This window comes from Blennius ocellaris (assembly GCF_963422515.1).
Source record: "Blennius ocellaris genome assembly, chromosome: 24".
Taxonomy (NCBI): domain Eukaryota; kingdom Metazoa; phylum Chordata; class Actinopteri; order Blenniiformes; family Blenniidae; genus Blennius; species Blennius ocellaris.
The window spans coordinates 2,775,242-2,797,791 of record NC_137673.1 but is presented as its reverse complement, the minus strand read 5'-3'; the positions used below and the strand labels follow the sequence as shown (position 1 = coordinate 2,797,791).

The 22,550-nt window shown below is 43.2% G+C and overlaps 2 protein-coding genes across 3 annotated transcripts; both read left to right on the top strand.

The window, feature by feature from the left end:
• The first annotated feature begins 6,457 nt into the window (after window positions 1–6,457).
• On the top strand, window positions 6,458–9,949 carry alkal2b (ALK and LTK ligand 2b). Of its 2 annotated transcripts, none has more exons than XM_080519620.1 (6): window positions 6,458–6,860; window positions 7,198–7,478; window positions 8,246–8,299; window positions 9,011–9,091; window positions 9,233–9,304; window positions 9,553–9,949. In XM_080519620.1, the coding sequence occupies exons 2-5, from the start codon at window positions 7,262–7,264 to the stop codon at window positions 9,295–9,297; spliced, it is 417 nt and encodes a 138-aa protein (XP_080375746.1). In that variant the 5' UTR covers window positions 6,458–6,860; window positions 7,198–7,261; the 3' UTR covers window positions 9,298–9,304; window positions 9,553–9,949. The 2 variants fall into 2 exon arrangements, with proteins under 2 accessions (XP_080375746.1, XP_080375745.1); XM_080519619.1 differs by having other exon boundaries at window positions 7,194–7,478.
• Window positions 9,950–13,166: 3,217 nt separating this feature from the next.
• Window positions 13,167–21,837, top strand: sh3yl1 (SH3 and SYLF domain containing 1). The gene is made up of 11 exons (XM_080519509.1): window positions 13,167–13,239; window positions 15,129–15,239; window positions 15,490–15,603; window positions 17,595–17,659; window positions 17,758–17,870; window positions 17,982–18,110; window positions 18,182–18,326; window positions 18,707–18,782; window positions 18,854–18,961; window positions 19,391–19,423; window positions 20,295–21,837. Coding segments are annotated over exons 1-11 (1,104 nt in total). The 5' UTR covers window positions 13,167–13,238; the 3' UTR covers window positions 20,504–21,837.
• Window positions 21,838–22,550: the final 713 nt, after the last annotated feature.

Here is a 22,550-nt window from a genome sequence, read left to right as displayed (position 1 = left end):
TAAAAGTCATTCGGGAGCTTAGAGGTCGTTAATCTTTAGATGGAACAACAATGGACCTGATAGGATGATGTTATACTTTGATAGGTATTTCTATTGGAGTGAAAAATTAAGATTTTATGTTAAATTAATCCAATTTCAAGCCTCTCACTTCAACCTTTATCACACTTGAGTGAAACGAGACGGACACATTGAATACATTTACAACATTTTCTGGAAAAAGTTGATGATAAATCAAAAGAAACGTGCAGTTTGAGGCTGCAGTTTGTGTTTCTGGCCACTGGGGGGTGCTGTTGTTCCGCGCAGAGTTGAAGCCAACGACTCCACCTGTTGCAGGTTTGCTCCAAATCATTGGAGCAAATCATTCCAGTGTTTTCCGTTTAAAGATTTATGGACTCTTGAGAATATTTGAGATGATTCACGCAGAGAAAAACTGACTTCAACAGTTTTAAATAGTTCATGGATTGGACCAGAGAAAATAGTTTAGAAGATTTTGTGATGCAATAGGAGGTTCAAACGGATTGTGAACTTATGATTCTGGTGATGATGTGGACTTTTCTGGAGCTCAGAGGTGGTTGGAGGACATGGAAGGTTCAGGAGGAAGATGCCAGAGACAAATGATATAAAGTCCAACATGGTCCTGAAACACGTGATAATGATTTTCCAACATGTTCCAGTTATGTAGTGGATTGTCTTTATCTTGGAAAAGTCGTCGATGCTCAGTGTTCGTGCCAAACATTTATTCTCTTCTTATCTCCTTGTTCTTTGAGAACTTTGGTTTTTCCATTAATTCGTTTGTTTCTTTTGGAGGGGGGGTTGGAGGGGGGGGTCCTTGAGGAGCCCTCAGGAATGAACTTTGGCTTTTCAGTGTTGAGGATTTAGGTTCAAGGAGAGATTTTCATGGTTTCGTCATGTGGTTTGAGGAGTCTGTTAATAAATCAGTCATTGATGGGGTCAGAATACATTCTGCAGTGAAGGATTCGTCTCTGAAGAAAAGAAAAAAACAACGACTTTATTTATAAGGCCTAAAGAGAGAGACTGTGGAAAGATAAAAGAGGCAACATTTGATTAAAAATGGAGGCTTCAATTAAAAGCGAGTCTATAAAAGTGTTTTTTTAAAAGAAGTCACTGATTCCACAGATGTTATCTCCTCTGGCAGGTGATTCCAAGGTGGAGCAACGCCGCCCTGGTGGAGAAGCACCGTCACCCTGAGATTTAACTTTTGACTTTGGGCTGACCGGAAGGGATCCACCCGACGATCTCCGGCCTGTACTGGGGTCAGCAGGTCAGCAACATAAAGAAGAGCTTTAAAAGTAATTACCAACATTTTTAGTTGATTTTTAGTTGATCGCTGGTTTTTGAGCCGTCCCACGGTTATCGTCATGATGACGGTTAAAAACAGCAGCCAGGTCATCTGCATAAAAATGACAAGATTCTTCATAATCAGACTGGTTTTTCTCAAAGATGTAATGTTGGTACATAAAAGCTAAAAGCTCATTGTTTTATCATGTTTTTGTTGGATTAATTCTTGTGGGGAATCATAAACATCCTCCACACGTGTCTTAATGGCTTTGCACCCTCTTATTTATCTGAACTGCTTTTATCATATCGACCCTCGCGGGCCCTGAGGTCCTCCAGCCTCCTTTTAATGGTCCCCCAAACGAGGACCAAGACCCCCGGGGAGGCTGCATTCACCTCCTGTGGCCCCCGCTTGAGGAACAGGGCTGCAGAGTCCGTTGAGGTTTTTAAAAAAGGGTTAAAAACTCACCTTTTTAATCAGGCTTTTAACTGATTATATATATGTATATGTTTTTATATATCTATGTATATATGTTTATGTATTTTATCAATGTATTTATCTACTTTTATCCATTTTAGATGATTATCTACATTTTCTGCTTTTATTAGGTTATTAACTGAATTTGTATCTCCAGTGGTTCCTCTAGGGGGCGCTACACTGGTGGTGGCCGGCCCCCTGTGGTTAGTTGTGCCACCCCCAGTGTGGAAGGCCCAAAATGCGGCCCTTTCCTCATCTTGGTCCTCGGCGCCACGTCTTCACATCACCAGGCATGTCTTCACTTATGGTTCATTTGCTTTTTATTCATCTATTTTATCTTTGCACTGTTTTTAATTCTTGTTAAAGCCCTTGTGTTACTTCACTGTATAAAAAAAGTGCTACATAAATAAAGATTGATGCGATTTCCTTTGATTACAGGCTTTAATGCGACGAGCTTCACAATTTCTAATTGCTTCTTGGAAATCCTTCCAGTATTGCTCGTATCTGTATTTCCAAGAACCAATTAGTTCCTTTGAATTTTAATATTTGCGGAAAAAAAAGAAAGAATATTCACAGATGATATTCCCTCGGAACCTGGCGGGATTACGACGGGGTCTTGTGAGGGAACAGGTGGCTCGGAGTGAAATCACAGTTCGTGCGGAAACCCGTCGTTCTGCTCTGGCGGAATTAGTTCGGCTTCTTCAAAAACATTTTTGCCTCTTCTGAACTCCCACAAAATCCCCAAAAAACACACTATTCTGAGACGCCCGACAGAACACACTGTGCGCTTGTGTTTCCTGTCATGTTGCCTCTGGCTGTGTGTTGGAATGTGGACGAGAGAATCACACAAATATCTCGGCTGTCAGATGATGCAGCAGTTTGTCTGTCCCGCAGCGCAAACAGGGAATGAAACGCTTGTTATATTTTATTATGTTTGTTGCCTCCAAACTTTCAGAAGAACACGAGGTGCTTTATTTTTCTCTCTCTCTCTCTCGCTCGCTCGCTCGCCCCCGTCGGAGCGCTGAGGGCCCAGGCCGGGCGTCGACGGCGACGGCTAGTGAGCGGCCGGCCGCATCAAGCTAATGGCGCCGACCCGCCGGACAGATTTAACGAGCGCCGAACGGTTGAGACTCGCTGCGTTTCCACGTCTCCAGAGGGAGCGGGTGCATAGTTTACCACGGCCCGCCGTGACCTTTGACCCGCAGACCGTCAATGAGTTTAATGGGCTCCATGATGAAGTCTCAGAGGTTTTCATTGTGGAGCCAAAACCATCACCGCTTTTCTGGGGGTTTTTTTTCCCTCCGTCGCTGCTTTTTTAGCCTCCGACTCAGTCGTAACTTGTCCATGGCAGGAGCGCCGGGCGCTCCGAGGCCTCGAACCCACGCAGATAGAAGAACGTCAGACAATCAGAAGAACAGTTTTATTGTTTCGTATCTTTATATCTGAGATCTGCTGCCACTGTCTAATAATATTTTATAAACCACGTCACACAGAAGCTGTGACCGCGGGCCGCCGGAGCCCCGTGACCAGTGAGGGCGCCATCGCTCGCACACCTGGTGTTGTTCTTGGCTTTTTAGGATTCTGTTAGGAAATCAGAGCACTCTCCTGTGTGTGTGTGTGTGTGTGTGTGCGTGCATGAGTGCCGGCCTGCCTGTTGTCGCGGCAACAGTTCTCTGGCGTGGGGAATGCGAACGCGGAGCAAAGCAAGCAGAACGGCACGCTTTCAGTCGTCTCATTTGCCGTTTGCACCGTGTCAAACGTTGTTAGTGTATGTTTTATTTTTATTTTTTCAAATTTCCTTTTTTTAAATGAAAGCATCGGTATTTTCAGATAATCGGCCCGAACAGGACATCAGGTTATGTTTGTCTCCCTGGCAGACGGGAATCAACGCTGTTTGGAAATAATCACACAATCAGGCCTTTGTCTGGGTGTCTTTAATTATGGTTCGACGGGATTTAAAGCATAATGCGTCGGCTTTTAGTCGCTTTGATAACTTTGGCAGGAGGTTTGAAAACTTTCCACACGAAGCTCCAGATGTTCGTCCCGATGTTCCGCGAGAATCTGACGACTTTGCGCCGGCCAATCGACCTCTGACAAGTTTGGAAGTCGAAGATTTCAGAAGAAACTTCTGATGTTCTGTTCAAGTGTTTGGGAGGTTTTTCCGGAGCGCGACAGTTTTTCAAGGCGACTCAACTCGTAATGTTCCAACTCGCCTGAGGGTCAAGCAGGATGCGCTCTTCCTCCTGTTAGCGTTTCAAAACCTCCTGAAACGCATCAACCGAATCTCACGCGCTTGAAGAAGCTCGTCTCTGTTAATCTTACGTGATCCATCGCCTCAACATGTGTGGAACCTTCTGGGAAAACACCAGCAGACCAGTACCAGTGAGGTCTGTTACACACTAGTATAACAGAACATTATCCGAGGTCTGGAGCCTCAAAACCTCCCACAAGCGAATCAAAGTAGTCGAATTCTGACATTTAGCTTCTACTGAAACCTCCCAGACTCTACTGAGGTTCATACAGAATTTTATCTTCCCACAAAAACAACAAAAAGAACCTCTGAGTTCTTCCAAACCTCGACATGTTGCTCCTGGAGCCACATGAATCCTGTGAATGTGCTGAAAGGCAGAATTTCATGTTGCAGAGTTTCATAACTGTGCATTTCTTCTGTGTTTGGTTGATAAACGAGTCTTTCTGGAATCAGTTTTTTGTTTTTGTACTCGAAAAGGTCAGTTTGGTTCTTGGATCGTCCCGACGCGTCTATTAATACACTGATTGTCAGTGAGAAGAATGAAGATTAACGTTTTAGGAGAATTGTTTGTCCTGGGGAACGTTGGCAATCGATCCTGACAAAACCAGACTCTCCGATTTCATTTTTCATCGATTTCTGCAGCTTCTCAAGCGTAACTGGTGTGTTTCAAACACCCCAGCAGCTTCTGAATGCTCATGATTTGGTCCTCTGGTTCCACATTTGGCTTGAATTTATTCTGAATGTTCCTGAAGTTTGTAATGGAGCCTTTGAGATGCTTGAGAAGACAAATTTGTTGGAACCTTTAAAGAAGGTTTCTTGGTCGTCTTGCAGGTTTATTGAGTCATTGAAGACATTCCAGGGATTCTTGAGGTTCATTGAGGAGGATTCAGAGGTGTTTCACAGTAACTTCAGATATTATTAGGGACTACATCTCCGAGGGCCGTGAACCTCCCTGACGTCTCAGGAAGCTTTCAGATTTTGACACGAGTTTCACCGAGGCAGTTCTCTTCTGCAACTCCCACTGGGATTCCAGAGGTGCCTTGAATTTCAGAGGTTTGGAAGGTTTAAAATGCCCTTCAGGATGTTTGATGGTCTCCCGGGGAGGTTCCAGAGGTTCTTGGAGACGTTCCAGATCAGGCAGCGGAGCAACGGCTGCAGGACGCCGGTGCAGGTCTGGATGTGTACAAAGGGGGAGTTAATGGCCGTGAGAAAAGCTGCTGTTCACTGCACTGACCTGCATGAATAAACAGATGCAGGGCGTCATTCCTCCCCCGAAAGCCTGTATAAATACAGGTTAAAAAAAACACTGATATACACATGCACGTGCGCGCGGCCTTGATAGAGCCTTCATTCTGCGTAAATCACCGCTCTTCAACAAAAATACCCGCCAATGTAAAAATGTGTTCAGAGATTTGATATCTGATGGAGCAGATGAACAAATAAGGGCTGAACTCGGAGGGCAGGCTGTGGCCTTCACTGTTTTCTTTGTTTCACGACAAATTTGTTTCTGTGTTCACTTGTACTCGTGTCACACTGGAGCTATACTTTTTTTTGTTTTCACTGGTGAATCACATATTTCAAGGCTTCAGTTGTGTTCGTATCTTTTCCCTGCATCTTGGACTTTATGTAGTCTAAAGCCAATTTCCAATTTTTTTTTTGTGAAATAAATGTTGCAGTCATGAAAGTTCAGCTGGCATAAAATATGATTATACAGCTTTAAAACATTTGCAATATAAAAACGACACTTAAAGCTTTATAAAATCCATGGTTTGTAAGTAACATTTCAACATTTTAATGTTCATCCAATGTTTTATGTTTATGGCGCATTTTTACAGCGACAAAAGCTTTTATTTTTATTATGTACAAATCAAAATCTGCCACAGCTGTTTAGAAGGTCAAAAACTAAATTCGAGCTGTCAAAAGTTAATCACTCTTAAAAGACTCAGTATTGTTGGTGGTATTTTCATTTATCTAAATCTGGGCCTGTGCAGCTTTATATTGGAAGCTCAAACTTATAATCAATAATAAATCAGACCATGAGTATGACCAGAGGCCAAAACATTAAAAAGTAGGACTTTATTGCGTGATAAGGTTCAAGGTTTTAATCGTGCAAAATGTGGACGTTTCCGTGCGTAAAAATAATTAAATATAATCAGTTGAAAATGTATTGATCCATCCACGGCCACCTGTTTTCCCATTTGTTTTCACTTCCGTGGATTTCCGGTGAGTTGCGGGGGTTTCCAGTTCACTGAAACTCATCCGCGCCTCAACGCACCTCATCCACTGTCCAAACATGCGCGCATACATCTCCTCCTCCTCTCCTCTCCTCCTCCTCCTCCTCCTCCTCCTCCTCCTCCTCCTCCTCCTCCTCCTCTCCTCCTCCTATATTTCCGCACTCCGGGAGCGTCCTACGTGCAGACAGGGGAAAACTTCACGAGACGGAGCGCGTGCCGCGGTCAGACCTGACAGGGCGCAGAGACGCGTACCAGGGTCTGCGCGTGCCAGGCTGTGGAAGGCCTCTCCTCGGGACGTCAACAGGAGGCATGAGCCCGTCCAGCTGCGCTCCAGCTGCTGCAGCGGGACTCACCAGCTGACGAAGAGGAGGAGGATGAGGAAGGCGCTTCCCCAGCTTTACGCGCTCCACTAACCACTGGTCTAAAAGATGCCACCTGGCTCCGGCGCGCGCCACGCGGCTCGGATCAAGACTAACCCGGGATAGCACTCACCACCCAGAGACACAGAGAGGAGAGCCAGGAGCCACCGCAGAGCCCAGCCCAGCCCAGCCGGGACCAGAGAGCTGCGCGCCGGGGAGCGGAGGCGCACGGAGGAGGACAGGTGACTGTTCCTGCAGCTTTGAAACGAAAAACCAATCATGATCAATGCAAAAGTGGGAAAGTGCAGTAAGTTAAGCCGGATGCATGAAATCAATTTGCATTTTCAGACTTTTGAGGGGAAACATGTCCGGCAGAATTTCATTTTGTTTCTAAACTTTTTCATCAATAATCGGATGTGAATAAATGATAAAAACTAAATCATCTCAAATCTGAAATTTGCACTCTTTAATTGTGAATTGTCAAATTAATTTGGAAAAAGTTGCAGGCAGATTTCTGGGATTAGGAGATGATGTGGGTCAATGTAATCAGATTGAATCTAATCAATAACCGATAGCCAGGCTCCCGGTCCCTGGTTCTCCGGGTCCCTGGTTCTCCGGGTCTCCCTGCAGAAGCTCCGACGTGATGCTGCTCTCACGGCTCCCGCTGCTCCCCGCACTTCTCCTGCTGCTGCTGGCCGCCGGCCGCTGCACCGCCGCCGCGCTGCTCCGGGGCGCCGCCGCGCGCACCGAGGCGCTGGCGGAGCGCGTGGAGCTGCCCGCCCGGTACCGGACCAGGACCGACACTCCTGCTGGGCTCCCCGCGGCCAGAGGGAGGGGGCAGCGGTCACACCATGGGCATGGTCAGTACTCCTTCAACTGATACTTCACTACTGATAATTGTGACAGTAATGATACTCGAGTAACTGTACTGCTGCCAATACTCGCTGGAGAAACAGCAACATGAAAATACAAGTTATGACACTGTTTACATTGCTGACAGTTCGGATTCCACCGGTACTGGTACCTGTGATACAACTGGAACTGATTCACATACTGCTGATAAATCTGAGGATTTAAAGTTGGACGAATCAAACACTAACTGTCATGCTACTCACATTTCTAACGACGCAACTGATACTCGTACAACTGATATCACATTTATTAAATATCAATTCATTTCAGGCATGTCAAAACAAAACGTGTGCAAGCACATGCACACTGATACACCTATTTACATTCACATATTCATAGATTAACCCTTTGTTGGTAAGCCATATTAATAATTATTTCATTTGTATTTATGAAAATGTTATCACAAAAGAGATTATTGTTACTACGACGGATATTTCTGATATTGCTGGAACTAGAGGCACAGATATTAGACTGTTCATCGGTGCGCGGTCTGCGGTTCCTCTGTGGACTAAAAGAACGATTCATCCATTCATTCACATTATGATAGAACGGTCCAGCCAGCAGCCGCTGGTCACACAGCGCTAAACAAACTGCACATAAACACTCAAAGAGACACGTCTGTGTGGTATTACTGCCATTCTGCTCAAACACATAACTGTATGAAGCAGCATCTTTGTTTTCCTGCTGCTTCAACCTCCTTCCTGTTGATTCACAGACATAAACCATCGAGATCCGCAGCACAAGGAGAAGTTCATCATCCACCTCACAGGTAAACATCAGACTCTGGATTTGAGCCCCGGTGCATCTCAGATTGGCTGTAATCTCGTTTATTTTACACTGAGAGGGTTCTTCTATTCACATATTGAGTTTAATAGAAGTTATCTTTGGGGAACAGTTCAACAATTATTTTATTTTACACTTTCTATACAATTAAGAAAATACATTTTTGAGCTCTAAACTGTGCAAAGTGTTGTTTTGATCAAACACAATATCAACAGGCCTCTGAAATGAGCATGTCTATAATGTAAATTGCACTTTTATGAAGTACTTCATTGTTTTACTTTATTCGTTTTGTTTATATTTTGGGATTTTGACAAATTTTCCCTTTTTTTAACAATTTTTGTAATCAACTAAATCTAAAAAAGTAAAAATTTTCTTCCCTTTACTGGAATTACATTTTTTTAAATGTTATGTGCAATTTTACAGCATTTTACATGATAACAAAGTGATATTCAACATTGTTTTTAAGACAACGTGAAAATTTGTATTTTTTTTTATTTTTAAGGTGAACATTTTGGAATTTTGTAAATTTTTTGGTGTTGTTAACAAAATAATTTGCCACTTTTGATATTAAAAACCAATTTCCTGACGCCATTTTTAACGCATTACATGAAAAGTGGTGCTGAATTTCCTCCTCGTGGTGTAAAATGTGACATCATGTGACACTAGGATGTGGTTCTGACCCTCCGTCTGCCCTCAGGGCCGCTTTCCTTCGACGCCAAGTGTAAGAAACAGTTCTACAGGCTGTACCACAGCACCCGGGACTGCACCGTGCCCGCCTGTGAGTAGCCGGCCGCCGGTTCGATTCCCAGCATGCCAGGCGAGCAGGACGAGACGAGCCACGGCGGCTGGTCTCGTCATGCATGCAGCTCCTGTTGATCTGAGCCAGACTCGGAGTTCACTGTTGACTTGTCCTCGGCAGACTATCGACGATGTGCTCGACTGCTGATCCAGCTGGCCAAGAGCCCCCGCTGTGCCAAGAGGTAACGACGCGGTAAGTTCTCACACCCAGAACCAGTACATTGAACTGTCACGACCCCCCCGGAGCCTCAAGAACCGACAGTGTAGGACAGGTAGAACCCAGAAGGCAAAGCGTAGGGAAGGCGGAGGAGGTGTCGGACAGGTAGGACCAGTAAGGCCGGGACAAGTCGGGTACAATTTAACCTCAAATGTTCCTGCTCTGTTTGATTGAGGGATTTTGTTCCCCCCCCCCCCCCCCCCCCCCCCCCGTCTCGTCGACAGACTTTGGACCGCAGTCGCCGAGGGAAAGGACGGGGAACCGTTCAGACGACAGGAACTCGTCCGCGACCGGCCAATGGGACGCCGTACACTCCAGCAGGAAGAGCCAATCGGGTGGCAGAACGTGGCCGGACGGACTTTTCCTGGATTATCTTCTTTGATTTGGTGAACTGGACCGTGGACACTGACCGACGTGACCTGGACCTCTTGGTTTGTTGAGTCTGCGCCTGCTGTTTCCCGGGACTCGTGTCTTGGGGGGTTTTTCTGGACGATGTTTCGCCTCCCGCAGTGGGAGCCCCCGACGGATTCGGACGCCGGAGATCGATGAATGTCTACTTGACGTTTCCGTGTATTTATACCGCGGAAGCTGTGTGCAATATGTACATACTGTCAGAGGAATAAACGTGTTTGATAATAGCTCCTTGTTTTTGTTTGTTTCCTCGTCGTGAAACGAAGAAGTCCTTCTATTCTGGTGTCCCGGCTTTTGTTTTGTAGTTTTCTATGTCTTTGTGCTTCTATTTATTTATGTCTTTTCACAGTTTGTTGTGTTTCTTCAGTCTTTTGGACATTTTCTTTTCCCTCAATGAGTTTTTTTGTGTCTATTTGCAGTCAAATCATTTCGTTTTTCTTCTCCTGTCATTGTGTTTTGTTTCTTTGTGATTTGTGGGGGGTTTTTTTTCCTCGTTTGTGGTGTTTTGCTTCTTCTCGTTTGTTTTCCTGCCACTTTTAGTTTGTACCTTGGAGGCGTTGGTGTGTTGCTTTAATTTTTTTTGTCTCTTTTGTGGTTGTTTCATGTCGTTTGGTGCCACGTCTTGTCTCCCTTTGTGGTTTTCTTACGTCTCTTCTTGATTTGTTTGTTGTGTCGAGTGGTTTTCGCTTAGTATTTTGGCGGGACGCAGTATTTTGGCGGGACTCCGTCGCGGATCAACACCCGGATGTGAAGCAGTTGGTCTCTGACTGGGTGAAGCGCTGTTGACTTTGGCTGCTGCTGCACAGTTTCATGTTTGTTGTCTGATTAATGTCTACACACACACACACACACACACACACACACACACACACACACACACACACACACACACACACACACACACACACACACACACACACACACACACACACACAATGGATCAATTCAAGGATATATAAACGTCACTGGATCAGTTGGTTACCGTAGGAACCATCCTGGTGACATCACATTAATAATTGTCACTGATTCTGGGTGTGTGTGTGTGTGTCTGCGCCTGCACATGCACGTGCACGTGTGTGTGTCAACAGGACTATCAGTGATCCGTGGAAAGGAGCACAGGACCAGTGTGGCCTCTGTCACGATGGCGTCTTATGGGTTTCTTCATGTTGTCGTCACAATGTTCAGGTTATAAATGACTTTACTGCTCTTTAAGTTGGTTTTACTTCATTTTGCATCAACATGACATGATTTTTAATCGTTCGTCTCAATTTGAATTGAATTTATGCTCCTTTATGTTGGTCTGACATCAGTTTGAGTTGATTTTGCGTGATCGATTGAGGGTTTAATACGATTTTGCACCACTTTTATTAGTTTTACATGAATTCATTGTCCCTTTACCTTGGTATCTCATTTTGCAGCAATTAGCATGAATTTAAAGCACTTTTATGTTGTTTTACATCTGTTATGTTGGTTTGATGTGCCTTTATGATGGTTTCACTTCATTTCACATCAATTTTATGCCCCTTTATATTAGTTTTACATCACTTTGAAATCATTTAGCATCTTTAAATGAGAGTTTAGATATGACTTTGCATTGGCTTAAAACACTGTGTTGAATCAAAATTTTAATCAATACACAACTTCATGTTGGTAGAACATTTTGCATTAACTTTACATACTTTTATCTTAGTTGAATTTTGCTTTGCATTGACGTCTCACACTTTTATGTTGATTTTACATGATTGTGCACCGACACTGTGCTGCATTCTGTTGATTTTACATCATTTTTAAATTAAAGTACATCTCTTTATGTCAGTTTTTCATTACTTTTATCTGACTCTAGGCCCATTCATGTTAGTTTGTTTTTCATAACCTTTAATCATCTGGCATCATTTTGCATTTGGCTGTTTGTCACATTATGACGATAAGTTTGGTTTGGCATCACTTTGTGATGGTTCCTGTCTGGTTTCAACTGGTCTATAAAGTTGATTGTTTTATGGTCTTATTATTTTGGTTGTCGGGGTCAAAACAACTTTTAGCTGTTAGAGTTTTTTGGACGTCAAGAAGTTGTGAAACGGAAGCAAAAGCTCCCTTCTTTTTTATTTCCCTGATTTTGAACATAAAAAAGGAACATTTGCCTTGTATTTCAGCAGCTTGTTTCTCCTCCCGCACAAAGCAGCGAATCTCCGGGTGGATATTTATTCGAGTTCATCGGAGGTTTGGGAATCAAACCGCCGCACTTTCACATGATATCACAGTCACAAACCACACTTCCCACAGCCCACATGACTCGGTCTGCTCTGCTCTCCTTTCCTATTTTTAAATCCTCCTCATCAGCTTCACTCGTGTCTTCAATGGTTATTTTTACTAAAATAATTTGATGGAGCTCACAGATATCAACAAAGGACCTCGTCCGGGGGTCAACCGACCCGAGTACTTCCAGATCTGTCACTGCTGCTGTTTGTACAGCAACTCAAACATCTGAAGCCTGCGTCCAGATGACACTGTACACACTCCCGGCCTCTGGCAGAGGACCGTCACTCACCTTTCGACGTACTCACACAACTTCATATGTCTGTAGAGCCACGTGGTTCATGACAGACAAAAATACACAAGTACACAAGCACAGATACACTTTCACACAGAGGTTAAATAAACACATTCTTGTGCGTTTTAATCAGCAGTGACACACTCACACACACACACACACGCACACACACACACACACACACACACACACACACACACACACACACACACACACACACACACACACACACACACACACACACACACACACACACACACACACACACACACACAAAGACATTAGAAAGACGAATGGCTGCAGTCAGTCTGGTGTTTATCCAGCAGCTATTTCCAGAGTGCAGATGGAGCGGCGATAAGGGAAAGAAACAGAGATAAACAGACAGAGAGCAAAAACATTCAAACTGTCTGGATTAATATTAACATTTAATTATTTCATGTCTCTTCCGGGAGACCCTCTCGTCCTCTGAGGTAAAAAAAAAAACACACAAAAAAAACAGAATTGATGGGAATCTTTGTCAGGAAATCTTAAAAACAAATAAACAAACTCCAAAATACAACATATAATGTCAATAATAAATAAAACGTCTAAAATAGTTTATAACATGATGATGATTATTTAGAATTTCTTGTCATTACTGTACGAATACAGAAAGAATGTGGTGAAATGTTTAAAAAGAGAAAAACCATTTGGACAGGGAGCAGGAGAGACGTTTAGGTACGTGCACGCATGTGAGTGCGTGTGACCTTATGAACGCGCGGTATCGGGAGCGCGCCCGGTGGAGCACCGAGGTCCAGACAGAAAGCTCGCGCTCCAGCCGGTTTCTCTGGCCCCGCCCTCTCTACGTCACCAGGTGCGTCAGGTGACAACTGCCGGTTGGCAGGTGAGGCGGAAGAGAAGACGAGGACGTGGTGTTGAAGCGGTGGAGGAGAAAGAGGACAAGTCAAGAAAAGTAAGTAAAAGGAGAGAGGGAGAGAGGGAGAAAGAGGGAGAGAGAGAGAGGGAAAGAGGGAGAGAGAGAGAGAGAGAGAGAGAGAGAGGTAGTCTCAGCTGTTTTTTTCCCAACTTCACTGCTCCACCTGCTGTCCTCCTCCGTCACACCTGTACTCTTCTACCTGACACTCGGTTACATATGAACGTTTTAACAACTGTACTCTGTCACACCTGTACTCTCTTATACCTGTACTCGATTACCTTTGCAGGTACTGTTTTGCATCACAGGTGTTTTGAAACATTTTATGAAGTAATCTGAGTATTTCTTTTCGCGTGCTCTTGATTGTGGACAGTGTTTCAGCCAGTTGAGGACCATTGTCTTTGTTTTCCCTCTCAGTTACTGACTTGTTTGAGTCCAGATACATTTGAAATGTTTTTGGACATTCTCTGAGCGTGTATTATAATTTTATGAATAATGTGTGAGTAGAATTTTTTCAAATAATTGTATTTTGTTTCATATTTAGTCAGAGCACTTCAATGAAATAGCTTAATTTCCTTTAAACAAACACATTACATGTCATTTGTAATTTACAAGTTTGTTTCCCAGTCAGATGATTACCTGATGGGCCCGTCTCCATGGCAACACGCCCTGGCCGCTCCTTCGCATCAACAAGCTATCATTACCCGCTAATTTCCCGTCATCTGATTGAGTTTAAGCTGCAAGGCCTGCCATTGGTTAATTAATAAATTACTGGTTATTTGGTCTGCTTCAGAAATAGTGCCATTGCTATGGTAACGGAGACAACGCTCATTCATACATTGGACTCATTTGATGGTGTGACTGAAGGAGATGCGATCTCATTAGATGTGTGTAATGACTCCATGAAGGCTTGTTCTCAACCAAACAGGAAATCAGATCGATTCCGCAGATGGTTCCGCCTTCGAACCTCTTCATGGAGACTCGTGACTAAAAATGTGCAACTTTAACGCCCAAGCTGCCAAAAGTGCAAGAATGCATTATAAGTACATTTATCAAAGTGCTTTATTTACTCTGTTGTGTTCAAAGAGATTATGATTAAATTGGTGGTTTTATTTGGATGCACCAGGTTTGGCCCCGCCCCCTCAGGAGTGGGCGGAGTCTCCGCAGCAGCAGATTAATGTCGCTGGTGTGTTGCATTGTGTTGTTGTTGTGTCATGTGTCAGGAATGTGCTGCAGCAGCAGGAGGCATGTCGGCAGACTGGTCACTGCGCTCACATCACAGGCTCCACCTGAAACTATGAATCAGACTTCACATTGATTTTAGTCTGTTTTTCTTTAAAAAAAATAAAAAAAATAAAAAACCCAACCCGCTGAGAGACCTGGCGGATAAATCATGAAATCCTGGAGCTTAATTTAAAAGAAGAAAAATTGCAGATTTTGTGGTTTTACTCGTGTCTTTTTCAGAACTGAACTTTTAAAAACGTCCATTATCAGCCTCAGACTCAGTAAGTGTTGTTTGATTTGCTGCTCTCTGAATGTAAAGCATTAATTGCTGTGTGTGTGTGGCATTAAAGTTGTGTGGTTTAGCACTTAATTACCTTGATTGCCTTCTGATTTTAGTTTTTTCTCTCTCTGACTGTTTTTTTCTGTGCCGTTAATTTCAGCCGCGAATGCGTGTCCGTTCATGAATCGGAGGTCGATTATGGCGGCTTTGACCGATAGTGAAATCAAGCTGTCAGTGGCGGGGATAAACAAGCTCCTTACAAACAGACCGAGTGTCAAGAGTCGGCGCTCCCCGGAAACGTTACTGGGCCACAGATGGAGATAAGATAGTTGAGAACAAGGCGTCCATTGACTGTTGGGGTTTCTGAACTGCAGGCGAGGCGACGAATGCGTCTGACTGTCAACATGTTGCGTGTTTTTGGCAGTGAGCAACCCCATCCCGTCCAACCTGAGGTCCGAGGCCAAGAAAGCCGCCAAGATCCTGAGAGAGTTCACCGAGATCTCTGCCAGGAGCGGACCGGACAAACTCATCCCTCGTAAGCACCTCCATACGCAACAATAGGACTGAAAGTGACGAGCGCCAATGGTTGTACAATCAGACTCTGTTTAGAATCTTGTAAAAGACGACCGAGGGACAGTGAAACCTACTTGTGGCCTTTCTATTAAAGATGACCTGAACCTCATCAAACATCTCTAGACCCTGTTGAGGAATGACTTGAGCCTCCCGGTGGTCGGGTAGAACCTGCAGAACGTCCTTGTGGTAAAACGCGTGTCTTGTCGTTGCAGCTCATGTCATCGCGAAGGCCGAAGGTCTGGCCATCATCTCCGTCATCAAGGCCGGCTTCATGCTCACGGCGAGGGGAGGCAGCGGCGTCGTCATCGCCAGGCTCGCCGACAGACGTAAGACCTCCAGAAAATACAGCGGCTGTTGTCTGTTTTAGGCTGACGGGTTTCAAACGTATATCTATTTATTTTCTTGTACTCCAGGTCTGAGTGTCGAACGTTCCCCGTCAGGAAGCGCTTCTCGAGCAGAGCTGTAAATTTGATCAGAACACTTGAGACAAGTGGCCATAAAATCAATTTTTTTTAACGTCTTTCACTTGACTTATCTCCACTCTGACACACCATGGAGACTGAACTCAGCACCTCTTTCACTCCACCTTGTCGCTCACAGTAATGGAGGTTCATCACTTTGGCGTTTCCAATCCCCGACCTGAATCGTGTCGGCCCGCGGCTAAACGTCTCTCCATGCGGGACTTTTCTGATGTCAAATGTTGATTTATGAGACATCCCAGAAAGCAAATAATTACTATGAATTCACTGGTTGTGGGAATTTAAAAAAAAAACTCTCAAAATTGCGTCAGAATTCAGAGTGTTTCAACCCGTACATCTCGAAAATATCGTTAAGTGTGGAAAAATCCAGAAAATTTAAGCCACATCTCCTGTTGTCTCGTCAGACTTCATTATGTGTTGAAAATTAATGTCTCTTTATTTCCCCTTGACAAGGCCCGCGGGGTTCTCTTCGTCGCTGTTTTGTGTTTTGATCATGTGTGTTTCCGTGGTAACAAAGTCATCTGACATGTCCACCATTTGATGTTAGGGATTTTTTATTTTTTTTATTTTATTTTCGAGGCGTTGGCGGACATGGAGACACACTGTAACAAGATTTTCTGTCGCGGTGCCAGAAGCTTTCGGCGGTCACATGTTCAGAGCTGAGCCATCTCTCTCCGGGCGTTTTTCGCGGTTTTGTGGATGTTGATGTGCAAAGAGCAGGTCGCAACATCTGGAAGCACTGGCACCAAAACTCGAGTCGTCGTCGTTCACAGCTTGGCTTCTTCTCGGGTCGTCAACGACTTATTGACCCGCGTCATACGTGTGACACTTCGGTTTGGGGACGTCATGGTGGACGACCGTCCTCAGGCGTCACAAGAACCTAAGGAAGCTCTTGAAATGTCAAGAAACGAAGATAATCGTAGAAACTTAGACACGCCACAAAACCTCAACTCTCCATCTTCTGAACAACCAAAGAACCGTTCAACAGTGGTTCAGAAGCCTCATTGTGGACCAGGAGAACTTTGTCTTCCTCTTTTCTCGTGCAATTGTCCTGAAGGACCAAAGGGAATTCTTTGTAGAACCCAAGTCCTTGATAAACGGCATGAAAATGTGTCGTAGCAAAAAGAGCATTTATTTGCTCTTCATTAACTTTAACATTCTCAGACATCAAGAACTCAAACTATTCCACAGCTTTGTTTGTGATCGAGAGCCTCTGCAAGTTATTTGGACATCCTGATTAATGAAAACAAGGCTTCCCATCCTGCCACAGTGAAGCAAAACAAACAGAACCGTCTAGTGAATATCTCATCACATCTTAAAGACGGACATTTCTAACCTCCTCACTTCATCAAAACCTCATCAATGGCTTCCTCATTTCTGTCTCGAGTTTCCTCGTTGGTCTCTTGAACACAACACGTCAACGTCAAGAACTCAAAAGCTCGATTCTTTCCCAGAGACCAAAAGAGCATCTGATTTGAGTTGAACCGTTGGAAAATGTCACTTCATCAGAGACCAGTAGAAAATTCCCCTGAAGACTGTCTGAACCTTGTTTCTCATGCTGGACTTATCCTTAATGAGCCTCCATAACTGCATGTGAGCAGAACCTCAAAGGTCAGTAGCGCTTCTTTAAGGACACAGAAATTCCAAACAGATGAGCGGTACTCTCGGGAAACAACCTGAGAACCTTGGAAAGGTTGACGGAACCTCATTTCACTCAAGCGCAGCCTCTGAACAGAGCGATAGACTCTGGTTGGTGGAGATTAACTAGTGTCAAGCTGACCAGGACTTTTCGAAGAGCAGCAGAGTCGAGAGCTTTAATGTTGGGTTTATTTTCTCAGGTTGGTCGGCGCCTTCGGCCATTGGGATCGCTGGCCTCGGTGGAGGTTTTGAGATCGGAGTGGAGGTGAGCAAACGTTCTGCTCTTGGTTGTTTCCTCGCAGACGTTTTGGTCTTTGAGTGAAACACAGGTCCGTGATCACTGACCGGTCCGTCCGCCCTCAGGTGTCGGACCTGGTGATCATCCTGAACCAGCGCCGTGCCATCGAGGCCTTCACCAAGGGCGGGAATCTGACCTTTGGCGGGAACTGCACCGTCGCCGTGGGACCGGTGGGCAGGTGAGCTGCTTCGGTGAAAGGTTTTCGTGTGACGTTGCGATTAGAAGTATTCTTTTGTGGCGTCGGTGACGGGATATGGGGGTTTTAAATGACGCCTCCTGTGTTTGTGAGGAATGTGGAGGCCGACGTGGCGCTGCGCAGCACCGCCGCCGTCTTCACCTACTGCCGCTCCAAGGGGCTGTTCGCTGGGATTTCACTGGAGGGCTCGTACCTGATCGAGAGGAAGGAAACCAACCGCAAGTACGGAACACTTGGACCCCGTTGCTTCCCGTCTTTCCTGCATTTCCTTCAAACTTGTCTTTCTGCTTCAGGTTCTACCTCCGTGATATCAGAGCGTCGGCCATCTTGAACGGAGATGTGGAACCTCCATCGGAGTGCTCGGCCCTGTACCACATCCTGGACCAATACACCGAGGCCTACTCTGCAGACTGGCACAACAAGAACCCTTCAGTCAAGGTCTTACATTCTTTCCTTTTTTGTCTCATTCATGTCTCTTCATCAATTAATGTCCATCTGGTGTTTTCTTGCTTTTAGAAATTTCCATCGTCCTTTATTGACTTCTTTGTGACACTCACATTTTATGAGGGTGTCTTTTTCCTTTGTAGTTTAGCATCTATCTTTTGTCATTATGAAATTGTTCTCATCATTACACATCTGTAACTCTGACTGATTTGATGTGTTTTGATTTTGTGGTCATTTTGCATCCTATTTAGTTTTGTCTTGTTATTTTCCTTTACGTCACGGTTTGTTGATAAGGATCTATTTTTACACCCATTGAACATCTTATTTACATTATTTGTGTGTGTGTGTGTGTGGGTGTGGGTGTGTGTGTTCAGTCTCTTCCTCCAGCCAGACCAGCGGCACCACAACAAAAAAGAGCGCCACCTAGCTTCCAGCCAGCAGTCAACACTGGTAAACCATGGAAGCAGACGGCATATTTGTACTTTGTTTGTTTTGGGATTAACCTGTTTTTAATGTTTCAGGAGGAGCGACAGGAGGAGCAGGAGGAGCAGGAGGAGCAGCAGCAGGAGGAGGAGGGAGGAAGAATGTTTTGTACCCGAGCATCTCCATCTACAAGTCTGAAACCTCAGGTGAGTTTCTTCTCTGAAAAGTGTGTGTGTGTGTGTGTGTGTGTGTGTGTGTGTGTGTGTGTGTGTGTGTGTGTGTGTGTGTGTGTGTGTGTGTGTGTGTGTGTGTGTGTGTGTGTGTGTGTGTGTGTGTGTGTGTGTGTGTGTGTGTGTGTGTGTGTGTGTGCGCACACACTCTGGTGGGTCATTTATCTGCAGCCTTGGCGAAGCATCAGCACATTAATAACCCTGTAAATTATTACAGTCTGTGACTCCATGAAGGAAAAAGTCTTAATGTGACTGGTTCTACTCCATCAGCTGTGGGGCTGCAGCGCCATCTCCTGCTCACATCTGTGAACTACATCCGTGTCAAAAAAATAAATAAATATTGACTCCAACTTGAATGTTTACATTTCTGCAAATGAGAAATTAATGTGTTTCTCTCTGTTTCAGATAATTACGCTGCTAGAAATTCTCAAAACTTTGGTATGTTTAATTTTCCATTTGACACAATTCATGTCAATAATTCAGGAATGTTTTTGAGGGTTTTTTCTTTTAATACTTTTTTCTTGTGTTTTCCTGATGTCAGAAATGGTTAATGTGGTGATAAACCTTTTATAGAAGAAATATGTGTATGTTGATGTGTGATCATTCATCTAAAATATGAAGATATGCTATATTAAATTCAAAAATCTTAATTTTGACTTAATTTTTGTAAACTTATTGTTAAATATATAAACAAACAAAACAAATTCTGAACACAAAAGGGTGCAATTCTATTTGCTGCAATACAGAATGGCAAAAGTACAGAGTATTTTCAATGAGTTCTGATTTTTTATTGGTGAATTTAAAAAAAATAACATACTAAAAATGATCATGAAAATACTTAAAAAAAAAAACAATCATACCATTTCGAAATGTTTAAATAAATTTGTTCGACTGTTAAAAAATTCCTTTAGTTTGTGTAAAATACTTTAAAAAACAGAGTTTTCAATAAAAACTACTTGAGTTAAAAAAACCCAAACATATAAAACACCATTACCAAATTTAGTAGACATACAGTACTTTCAAATATTATTCATGTTTCCCAAAATCTCAGTAGTTTTCTTCGTTGAAAAACTTAAAATAATCCATAGTACTGCAGCTAACTTTGCTCACGATATGTTAAAATACTGCATTATGAAAGTAGGTATAAGTTACTATCATTTAAAATACTCTGAAAACAAAAATAGAATTTTGTTGACAAGACAGAATAATAAATCAAAATATGAAAAATAATTCCTAAAAATTACAATTATATTAAATTAAAATCTCAGTAGAATGTGTTGACTTGTATAAACTATTTTCCCCCTTGTAGGCGGAGCTTCGTCAGTGGGCGGGGCCAGTGGCGAGCTGGTTGTCACGGCGACCCATCCATTCACTGGGCAACAACCCGGCGACCTGAGCTTCGCACCCGGCGACCGGATCATCGTCACCACGAAGACGGACTCGCAGTACGACTGGTGGGAGGGGCGACTGGACGACGGGCGCGTCGGCATCTTCCCCGCCAACTTCGTCTCCTACTGACTCCGCCCCCTGGCGCCTGGAGGAGGAACTGCAGCTCAAGAGGCCCGAAGAACAAATACTGCAGGTTTCTCCACACAAAATGAATCTTTCTGGGGTTTTTAAGTTTCATTCAAAACTATCAACAGTTAAAAATGTAATCATATTGATTTTTTTTACCCATGAAAATTGAAGATGTCAACATGTTTGGAATATTTGTCGCGTAAAAGTTATTCCCATTTATGACTCCTGCATCTTTAGTTTGGCCACTACGAGTCAATACGAAGTAGAACTGGTCAATACTGGTGAAACCTTCATCAGTTACTCATGGTCTCCACCAGTAACTAGTCATCACTGTTCATCCCTGATTACTACTTGTCATCATAGAATAATACTAGTTTGTGCAGGTGCACAACTTTTCACTGCGTTTCAATGTTGATTGGTGTTGGTTACTAGTTTACAACTAATTCGTACTTACAAATGTCACTAGTAGCTGAATTCATACTGGTTACTAAAACCCACAACTAGTTTATCTCATCAGTACAAGTTACTCCTGTGATTTAACTTTAGAATATTGTTTGCTTCCACTGATCAGTGCAGGTTACACTCGACTTTGGATGACTTCATGTTACTACAGCTTTTTTTTACTGTTTATTGGCTACTCGTTACCAGTAACTAGTGCCAGGTCATGAGGAGGGAGTTTAATTATTTCCATGAGAAATCGTCGCAAATCATCACAGATTTGAGGGAAACTGTTAATCATCAATATTGAACTTGTCGCGTTTTAATTCCTGATGATCTGCACTGACTCTCACACACACAATCTCCACTTTTTGTAACAAACAAACTACTTGTTCCACAACTGTTCACATGAAATGTTGATGTAAAACCAAAAGTCAACTTTTAAATGTAATGATGAAAATGTGCAGGTTTATCTTTTCTCTTTTGTGTAACTCACCAGTTGAAAGTCTGTACATTTAGGGGGAAAAAACAAAAAGTAATTTACACATACAAGGTTAATTTGGATTTTTAGGTTGCGTGTTATTTTAAAGGTTATTGGGAACGTTGTAATGTTGGTGTGGGGATGTGAGCCGAGGACAATAACGAGCTGAAACTGCACTTTCTCACATAGTTGAAGGATGTTTGATGGAATTTCACTTAATATTGTCTGAACTGTTTATTTTTTCATACTTTGTGGTTCAGTATTCACTCACCTCTGGGTTCTGTTACGGTTTTTAAATCAGTTTTTATGTATTGATGTTATTTTGTCAATTTGCCAATGACATTTTTCCTCTCCAAATAATTTAGTAGTGTTTTGGGGACTGTATCCAATTTCAAAATAAATTAAATGTAAAAATGTGTAATTTGTTTTAGTGCTGATTTTGGATTCTGAAGATTAAATCCACGCCTGCAGTTATTAAATTAATGGACAAATATTAATTTCTGTAATTCAGGTTGGATAATTTTCCAACAAGAGAACTTTACCACAGAATTTGTAAAATATTTAGAAATATATCTAAAGTCTAAAGAAATTGAGTTTCATGGCTGCATTTCCTGTTTCTTCTGCAGGAATTAAATGTCTTTTATAATCACAAAACTTTGGTTCCACAAAATTTACACATAATATTGCACATAAGCTACAATATTTAAAAACTTGTCTGTATAATTTTAGGTTATAAATCATGAAAGTAAAAAAAAGTACATTCTTTTATTAGACTTTCACAAATTAACATTTACCTTTTTTAAATTTATTTTGTTTGCAACGTGAAGAATATATGATCATCTACCCTGCAGTACTTCTCTCTGCCTGCAGGGGGCGGAGTTAATTAGCTTTACAACTTATCAATAATTGTGGGCCAGGAAGGATAATAAAACTGCATTTGAGCCGAGTTTATTCCCACATTGATGAAAATAAAAACAAATACACACAAAAACTGTAAAAACGCAATCCGAACAATCGTGACGTTCAGATCAGTCCCGTTTGCGTGTCCGGCGTTTGCGTGTCGTCGTTCCCTGTCGTCCTGCTCTGAGAGCTCATCACCCTCCGGAGAAAACATCTGCCAATCAACAA

Bases quoted from the DNA above. Each gene is read 5' to 3' on its own strand.
- alkal2b (XM_080519620.1), top strand. From the start codon at position 7,262: ATGCTGCTCTCACGGCTCCCGCTGCTCCCCGCACTTCTCCTGCTGCTG. The intron at 7,479-8,245 runs GTCAGTACTCCT...GTTGATTCACAG, and splicing joins GCGGTCACACCATGGGCATG to ACATAAACCATCGAGATCCG. The intron at 9,092-9,232 runs GTGAGTAGCCGG...TGTCCTCGGCAG, and splicing joins GGACTGCACCGTGCCCGCCT to ACTATCGACGATGTGCTCGA.
- sh3yl1 (XM_080519509.1), top strand. The intron at 18,327-18,706 runs GTCTTACATTCT...GTGTGTGTTCAG, and splicing joins ACAAGAACCCTTCAGTCAAG to TCTCTTCCTCCAGCCAGACC. The intron at 19,424-20,294 runs GTATGTTTAATT...TCCCCCTTGTAG, and splicing joins TAGAAATTCTCAAAACTTTG to GCGGAGCTTCGTCAGTGGGC.